The following is an 8,840-nucleotide window of genomic DNA, read 5'->3' on the forward strand; positions in this document are numbered from 1 at the left end:
GGTTAAACTCCCGCTTCCCACTCTAGGTTAAACTCCCGCTTCCCACTCTAGGTTAAACTCCCGCTTCCCACTCTAGATTAAACCCCCGCTTCCCACTCTAGATTAAACTCCCACTTCCTACCCTAGACTGCAGGGAGCCTTGATATAACGAGGGGCTGAATATTGTTGAGAAATTGATTTAATTGATATTAAATTAGGTCTCAATAGTTTTTTGGTGTTTTAAAAAAGGAGGGATATTAACTGGGTGAAGAAAGGAGGCAGCCTTGTCAGGGCTGAGGTCACACTGCTTCTACCAGACTATCTCCCTCTTCCTCTCACCTTAAGCTGGGCCTTATCCCCGATGATGTAGAGGTAGGCTTTCTGCTGCCGCAGGAATAACGGGTCGTTGGGTCCTCCATTGGGCTGCGGAGATTCTTTCCCAGCCAAACGCGTCCCGATGTCTGGGTTGTAGGCACTTAGACGGCTGCTGCCCCGGATACTGCCCCACTTCCCTGCAACGCGGACACAAACAGTCAGCTCTTCAAAGCAGTGGGGGGGTGGGCGCTGTGACCACACGCCTCAGGTCTCCCATGTGTTCCACAGCCTCTGCAAGATCGTTCTACTTTGCTGGAACAATCCATTTAATGTGGACGGCAGGTGGTCATCACTTCCACGGCTACCGACAGCCAAGCTGGCAAACAAGACAGTGAGCCGACTTTGCTAGATCTATCAGAGAGCTGACTGCAGAACCGCGGTTATTCAGCAGAGGGAAAAATCAAACAAACAAGACACCACACAATAAAACTGCAGCAGCGGCGGCGGCAGCATGCACACAATAAATCCCAAGCAACAATAAACCTTTAGTCCAAACAGACGTAACTTTCCCAAGAATGACATCACACTGAAGCTACTGTTAGACATCTGATTGGTTAGAGAGGAGAGCAAGAAGAGTGTGGGGGCGTGGCCTACTATACCTCTAGTAGAGCTTCTAGCTTTGCCAGAGACTTTGGGCTGAGAGAGGGAGGTGACTTTCCCCTTTTGACCAAGTGCTGAGGCCAAATGACAGAGACGGCTCGTTAACCAACAGCGTCACATGAGGAGGATGCTTAACTGCTTCACTCACAAACAGACTGATGCTAGATATGAGGGGGTGATCAGCCCTGATCAGCTTTGATGCCATCATCACGGCACATTAAGCAGCTCACCTCCTCTGCTGAAGGTTCCAGGGACGTCCTCCTTGCTTCCCAGGACCTGCTTCATCAGATCTCCAATCTTCGGCTGTCTGAGTTTATCAGAGGAATCTGCAGATGGAGAAAGTCACCAGTTAATTAGACGAGTCTGGTGGACCAGCAGCATGTGCTCCCAGTGTGTTCCTGCACTGACCGGAGGTGTTCATATGGGTGGAGGTGAAGCCGCTCAGAGTGTTCCTGCCTGTGCTCTCGCTGTAGGAGGGCATGGAGTTGATGATGGCTTGGAGGTATTTCTCCTGCTCCAGGCTGGTAGAGTCTGCCTGAGACGGGACTGATGGAGGTGAAGAGCAGATGGGAAAAGGTTAGAGCTGATCTATGGGATGGGTCTGACAGATTCCATCCCATAGGTCAGCCATCTTTGGTAGGTTCATTTCTAAATGGTCATTTTATTTCATTTTATTTATTTTTCCAGTGTGTGGTGCCCGGGGAGCAGCGTGGGGTTAAGGGTCTTTGCTCAGGGACCATGGAAGTGGGGCTTGAACTCAGAACCTCTGGTTTCCAAGTGCGACGCCCTAACCACTAGGCCACCACTAGTGGATAAGCAAGCCAAAGCATGAGCATGAAGGGTATTGCCTAGGGATCCACACTGGCAGCTCGAATACAAACCCAGGCTTCCTGTCAGCAGGAAGTTATGACTAATCACTTGAGCTAGTCAGCCGCTGGCTGGTATATCTAACAGGCTTTCCTCTGGGACCTCCTGGAGTCCCCAATAAACAACAGTTCGGTGTGTACTGGGGCAGTTTGCGGTCGAGTGTGAAGCATCCGGGATGATGAACAGCACCTCCAAATCCAAGGCCATGGTTCTCCACCGGAGAAGGTGGAATCCCCTCTTCAGATCGGGTGAGGAGCTCAGTTACCCGGGAGGAGCTCGGAGTAGAGTCTTTGCTCCTCCATGTTGAAAGGAGCCAGCTGAAGTGGCGGAGGCAGTTTAGGGAGGTGTTCCAGGCATGTCCTATGGGAGGAGGCCTGGTGGAAGGCCCAGGACACGCTGGAGGGACTATGTCTCCGAGCTTGACTAGTGTTACCTCGGGTCCCCCCCACAGCCGCTGGAGGGGGTGTGTGTGGATTGGGAAGTCTGGGCATCTCTGCTTAGACTGCTGCCTCCGCTACCCGGCCACGGATAAAGAGGAAGAAAATAGATGATAAACATCCATCCATCCATCTGGCTTATCCCAAGCGGGGTGGCGAGGGGTGCTGGTGTCTACCTCCAGCTTTCTACAGGCGAGAGGCGGGGTCCACCCTGGACAGGTCTCCAGTCCATCGCAGGGCAACACAGAGACAAACAGGACAAACAAGCATCCACACACACACCTAAGGAGAATTTAGAGAAGCCAATTAACCTAACAATCATGTTTTTGGACTGTGGGAGGAAGCTGGAGTACCCGGAGAGAACCCACGCATGCTCAGGGAGAACATGATAACTCCATGCAGAAAGACCCCGGGCCAGGGGGTGCTACCCACTGCTCCACTGCGCTGTGGGAGCAGGATAATTAAAAATAAAAATGTCCTAAAATGAGTGTTTGCCCTTAACTACAGCAATTAAATAAATCTACCAACTAATGAGTATTTCAGCTCTTTTATACTGCATGTGGAATGACTTTATGGAAATTATTTTAATCCATTAGTATATCATATTATTAAACATTCTCCAACTTTACCAAAAAGTGTACTTTTACTCCCTAGTTTTCATTCAATCGTGACACGAGGTGCCATCTTTGGTAGCGCTGTTAGGCCATTTATCCTTTTGAAGCTGCAATCAGACCTGAATTTGGCCAAAAACCCCACAAATAATCCTGATAGATCTGACAGTCAGAGAATGTGTGACCTGTGCGTATCAGCTAACTCCTCCTGTAAAGGTTTAGGATGATAAAGAACAGCAATAAGAAGCTGTCAGATCCCCCTGCAGGCGGTCATCCTGACATAAACCTGCTACCTGCAGTCGTGGTGTTGGGGGACTTGAAGAAGCTGACCACCCCCTTGGCGTGGAGCCCTGCCGAGCGCAGCAGGACGGCCTTGGTTCGGGAATGTCTCCAGCAGACCACGGGGAAGCGGTTCTGTCGGTAGCAGCGGCAGATCCGATGGATGGTGGAGTCTGGGATGTTCTGGGGGATGATCAGCAGGCCGGGGTAGCTGGAACAGAAGGGCAGCTGGTTGGATTTGGACTCTATGCTCAGGTCTCTTAGAACTTGTTCCTAACAAATGTTCCTAACAGAGCACTTCGCTCTCAATCTGCAGGTTTACTAGTGGTTCCTAGAATTTCTAAAAGTAGAATGGGAGGCAGATCTTTTAGTTTTCAGGCTCCTCTCCTGTGGAACCAACTACCAGTTTTAGTCCGTGAGGCAGACACACTTTGTGATGCTTAAAATGTTTTGTAGTTTGACTGTAGCCTAACTTATTGTCAATAAAAGGTTTTTATTTTAGACTGCCTAAAATATGTTGCCTACAATATAAAATGATTCATAAACTAAAGCAGATCTTAGATTTCTCCTGATGACAAACAGGAAGTGAAGGCAAAGTAAATTCCTCCAGATAAAACAACGCTTTACCTCCTGCAAACGGTGTACATGCGATTGGCTGTGGAGATCCTGAACGGCTCGTTCTTAGATCGCGTCAGACTGTTGCTGAGCGTGCCCAAACCCAGGCGCTGGTAGTCACGGCAACAGGCACGCTCTACCACGTTGCTCATAGTCTGTCTGTCCGAGGAGCGGATGGTGGAGGACAGGGTCATGGTGGTTTGATCCACCTCCTCTGAGACTGTGGAAGGGATTTGGTCAAACTTTAGAACTTTAGGGACCAGAAAAAGGGTTGGAGGAAAATGTTCCTGTAAAGAACCAGTTACCTGATATTTCATCTTCATCCAGCTCAGACTGGAAGCTGCTCCTGTTCTCCCAGGATGGCGGAGACTCCTTCTTCCTGGTGACGTACTGTCGACTGATGGTCCTCTTTGCATTCTTCACCAGGTTCTTGGAAAGTGTCCTGAAGGCGATAATGACAGATAAACAGTTTGTACCCTGAGCTCCATGGTGTTTAGCTGAGGAGGAGGAAAACCAGTGGATGGAAAGAGTCTCACCTTAAGGACTGATTCTTGTCCTTGGTTTTGGGCTCCAACACCAGCTTGCCGCTCTGCCCCACTGTGAAAGCAAAGGTTCCCTGGACGTGCTGAGGAAAGCGCAGCTTATGGAGGTGTTTCCTGAAACTCTCAGCCAGGTCTGATGCCACTTCCTCATCAAAGGCGATCTTCATAAGCTGCAGGCAGCACGGGCAGAGAAGGACCTCACATTATTGGTGGATTAGAGCATCAGCGTGAAAAGGGGGTCATAGGTTGGAGAGGCAAGAACCTGGAAGGTGCAGGATCGGAGCTGGAGGCCCTCCTGGACAAACTGGTCCATGGGTAATGTGACGGAGATCCTCTTCTCCTTGGTCAGAGACGCGACGGGAAATGAGCGAGTCACAATCTGTTCCCCTACTGAAGGAAAACACGCCGCTTTAGAGGAGAACACAGATAAAAACCCCAGAGAGGCTCCGATCATCATCATGGTTTCCTCACCCAATGCATCACTCGGCGTTCCTTTGAAGATTAGCCGGTAGGTGGTGAGAAAGATGGCGCCCTCTGCAGGAAGAAGGGGGGGGCCTCCCATATGCCCCGTGGCCTCCTCACGGCCATCGGGGATGAGGTGGACCCGCATGCCGTCCATCACCAGCTCCTCACCGGGCAGCAGAGTCGGCCTTAGCAGCTTGGGCTGCAGATGAAGATGAAAGGAGAGAAAGCATCCATTATTCCTATGAGGGAAACTGATGAAACAAAGCTGGATGTTCGTTCTAGATTCCAACTTAAACTGCTCAAATCAAAGAACAAAGCTGGAGGGATCGTTTCTGGAATTTAAACACTCCAAAAATCAACGGCATGCTTTCAGAATCATGACAGACTTTACACGCAAGAAAAACCAGAGGACCAAGAACCTGACCTAATTAGATCCCTGCTCAGCTGCTCTCCCATCATTCAGGCTGATTACAAAGCTGCAAACCGAAGAGAATCCACCTGTTTGTACTTTAATCTAAGTCTAAATCCAGGGTAAGGCCTGATTAGGCACACAGCAGACCTAAAGCAGAAGGTGATCCAATGATAACCGGTTGGTGTCATGATCACCGTCTGCTGATGGTTCAGATCCTTTATCGCAGTAATGATCCGTTATAATTCTTCTGTATGAGCTACTCTTGGATTTCCATCTTCTCAAACTGCCACTAACCAAAGTTCTGCTTGTTTTATCTGAAAAACCTTCAGCTGCTTCACTTCTGATGGAGCAGAAAACCTCTGAACCCTGCAGGACACACCAGGACGCTGCAGCACGCAGCAGGACGCAGCAGGACGCTGCAGTACGCTGCACAGCTGGATGATCCAGTCTGACCTCTGCCCTCCAACACTCACATGCATGAACCCTTCAGCATGAAGGCACTCAGAATGAGCCGTCCCCACTGAGGCATGCTGGGAACCACGGCTCTCCATCCGTACCTGCTGTGACAAGGCAGGCCTGAGCTGAAGGGATTGGTGGAGAGGGGAGTGGGCGGGGCCGGCTGGGGGTCTGCATGGCCTTTTTCCAGTGGCAGGTAGAAGCAGGAATTGTTTACCTTTTGGATGGGAGGCAGCCTCTTACTCTCCCTGTGGACGGCGTCCAGCGTCTCGATGTGCATCTGAACGATATCTGCAGAGACACGGCCACACATCAAGCTCCCCGCCACGCTGCTGTTCCCCGACAGTTCAGCCAAACCTGGACTGTACCTGGGATCATGGCGTGGAGCGCCTTCAGGTGCTCGTTGGTCACGCCACTCTCGTTGCACACCTTGTCTACAAAGCGGTTGATGAAGCGAACCACTGAGTTGGCCACGTCGGAGCTCTCTGCGTCTTCAAAGCCGCTCTCTGTGTCATAGCTCTCCGCCATGCTGCCTGCGATACTGCAGGAGGAAAAAACGTTTGAATATAATCTAATGATATAATCTCAGGGATCCCTGGAGGTCGGGTACCTGTTGGTGACGTAGCTGTTGCTGACGCTCTCCACGTCTCCGAGGCCAGCGCTCCTCAGCAGGCGGTTCTTGCTGGTGTCCAGCGGCAGCAGCAGGTAGCTCATCCTGTTGGCGTAATGGATGGCCTGGCTGAACACCGTGCTCTCTTCTTTCTGCACGCGCTCTGTCTGCATCTCTTTGCTGAGGGTCGGCCACAGCCGGTTTTGTTCTGCTGCCAGCTCCAATGCGCTGACTTCCCTTTCGGTAGCACACCAATCCTGCTGGTCCAGCTGACGGATCAATAGAGCAGAAAAAGCAGGAATCAGTGACCAGAAGCTGAACATCACCGATGAAAGACGTAGAGATGGGGGAGGAGCTTCTCACCGAGTTGTTCTGCTGCTCTCCATCATCTGCCTCCATGTACAGAGCTCTAATGTGGTTCTGAACATCGCTGTAGAACATGGCCTCCCAGAACTGCATGTTGGTCCACACCGTATGTTCTTGGACGCAACTGTAGGCAAACTGCGTGATGCCTGCACCCAGTTTCTGTGTGATGAGAAAACGGCTCGTTTAGAAGGAGCAGAGAAGGAGGAGCAGCTACAGCGTCCCCGGAGCCGCTCTCACACCAAGAATGGAAACCAGTAAAGTCTGATGGAGGAATGTAGAGACGCTGGTTGGTAACTTACTCTGCAGAAAGCGGTGACCAGAGGGAGCAGAGCGGCTGCTGTGCCGTGTTCATCCATATGGGAACAGTCCTACAAACAGACAGAAGAAGAAGAGAAAACACTCAGCTGCTGATCTGGGCACCAACAGTGGATCAGAGCATCAGCAGGATCAGCGTTGCATGTTGCTCACCTGTAAAGTGCAGTTCATCATGCGAACGATGTAGTCAAACTGCTGGTCATCCAGCACAGCCCGGTTCTGGAGAACATGTTGGTTCAGCTCCTGGGTCAAACAAACCCGAGCTGTGCGACCTTTTAACGCCCGCAGCACAGCTGGCATCAGCTGCACAGAGAAACCACAATCAGAACGAGAAGCGCATTTCTGAGCGCCGCCACATCTGCCTCCATGATTGGCAGGTGTGGCGCTTTGGTACTCAATCAGATGGTGTTAACCTTAACATTACATCAACATGCGCTGTAATGCTAAGGTTTGTCCACCAGGTGGCACAACTCCTCCGCGAATCAGAATGAAAAATGCAATGAACCACAAATCACAGTGCTGACCGTTAATGTTAGGGTTAGGAGCAGCTCTCAGGGGAGAAGACAAACCCAAGGTTTAGGCATTTACTGATTAGGTGAATTTTAAGAGAATTTTATTTTTGTTTTGATTGTCAAGGAAACAAAAAAACATCTATAAACAGAAATGAAAAGCTTAAAATTAGAATATAAATTCCATCCATCCATTTTCTTGACATGCTTAATCCCAAGCGGGGTCACGAGGGATTCTGGTGCATTTCTCCAGCTGTCTACGGGCGAGAGGCGGGGTCCACCCTGGACAGGTCGCCAGTAATTCGCAGAGAATATAAGTTAAAACTTATAAATAAAAGAATTTACCAAAGAGCATGAAAAAATGTGTCTGAATTAAATTTCTGCTTTGCATTTTAAAAACGTTGGTACCCCACAGCTGCAGAGAGGTTTGACTGTTTCCCTCCGTATCTAAACAGAGTTACTAAGTCAGCCTTTTATCACCTGAAGGAACATCTCCAGGATTTAAGGACTAGTGTAGAAACGCGATCTACAAAAACTCATCCATGCATTGATCACTGCAACAGTGTCTTCATAGGTTTTTTAATAATCCTAGAGGGAACAGAAAACCTTGCCTTTTCAGCCAGGCCAACAATTCCCTTTAATGACTCCCCTTTCAGAGACAGGTATGGGGCATTGCAGGCTAACAAAGAAGCCAAACCACCCCCATTCCAAAGGGGTGGACCCATTCGTCCGTTTCAATTTGCATGTTTTCTAAACAAAAACAAGGCTTTTTTTTGGTCCACTCTATAAAGCCTCAAACTCAACACTATTTCTGACATTTTAAATTGAAAAAGCTTCCTGGATGGAAGAGAAACGTCTTCAAACTTGGAAACAAAGTCCCTTGGATTTTTTTTTTTTTTTTTTTTTTTTTACTTTTTTGTTGTAATTTTGTATTATATACCCCTGGAATATTAATGGAAAGTTGAGTGGAAGGAAAGGTGCTTAATAAAAAGCTGAAGAGGAGACAGGGATGACTGCAGCCTTCAGAGGCATGAATGATGAACTGCTTTAACATCCTGAAACAGTCAGCCAATCAGAGTCTCTGCCTTTGTCTCAGAGCTCCAAAGTCGGTTTTCAAGTTAAAGGGAATTTTTAATGAACAAGACTGCATATGCCTCAACTTCATTAACCTTAGTTTTGCTACATCGACATTTCTATATAAAAACTGATTTTGTTGGGTCATAAACTCATTTTATTTTAATTGGTTCTTGTTACCAATTGAATTCAATTCAGTTCTTTCTAACTTTCAGTATTTCTATTGCACATGACATAACATGTCACCTCAGGTCACTTTACAGGGACAATTCAACCAGATCATAATTTCTATTTAAGGAAAAGAAGCTGATTGCATCGACACAGTGGC

At 48.8% G+C, this 8,840-nt stretch overlaps 1 protein-coding gene across 1 annotated transcript in view; it reads right to left on the reverse strand.

Annotated features, from left to right (window-relative positions):
* sbf1 (SET binding factor 1) overlaps positions 1-8,840 on the reverse strand; it is a 73,187-nt gene that overhangs the window by 7,978 nt on the left and 56,369 nt on the right. Inside the window, exons 16-29 of the mRNA XM_015396682.1 lie at positions 7,083-7,232; positions 6,914-6,982; positions 6,612-6,773; positions 6,249-6,517; positions 6,007-6,179; positions 5,856-5,929; positions 4,777-4,969; positions 4,568-4,695; positions 4,300-4,475; positions 4,069-4,205; positions 3,776-3,983; positions 3,163-3,359; positions 1,363-1,500; positions 319-491 (exon numbers count right to left, since the gene is read on the reverse strand). Coding sequence (XP_015252168.1) covers positions 319-491; positions 1,363-1,500; positions 3,163-3,359; positions 3,776-3,983; positions 4,069-4,205; positions 4,300-4,475; positions 4,568-4,695; positions 4,777-4,969; positions 5,856-5,929; positions 6,007-6,179; positions 6,249-6,517; positions 6,612-6,773; positions 6,914-6,982; positions 7,083-7,232 — 2,247 coding nt within the window. The remainder of the gene's footprint in view (positions 1-318; positions 492-1,362; positions 1,501-3,162; positions 3,360-3,775; positions 3,984-4,068; positions 4,206-4,299; positions 4,476-4,567; positions 4,696-4,776; positions 4,970-5,855; positions 5,930-6,006; positions 6,180-6,248; positions 6,518-6,611; positions 6,774-6,913; positions 6,983-7,082; positions 7,233-8,840) is intronic.

This window comes from Cyprinodon variegatus, unplaced genomic scaffold (genome assembly GCF_000732505.1).
Source record: "Cyprinodon variegatus isolate N-32 unplaced genomic scaffold, C_variegatus-1.0 Scaffold813, whole genome shotgun sequence".
Lineage (NCBI taxonomy): Eukaryota > Metazoa > Chordata > Actinopteri > Cyprinodontiformes > Cyprinodontidae > Cyprinodon > Cyprinodon variegatus.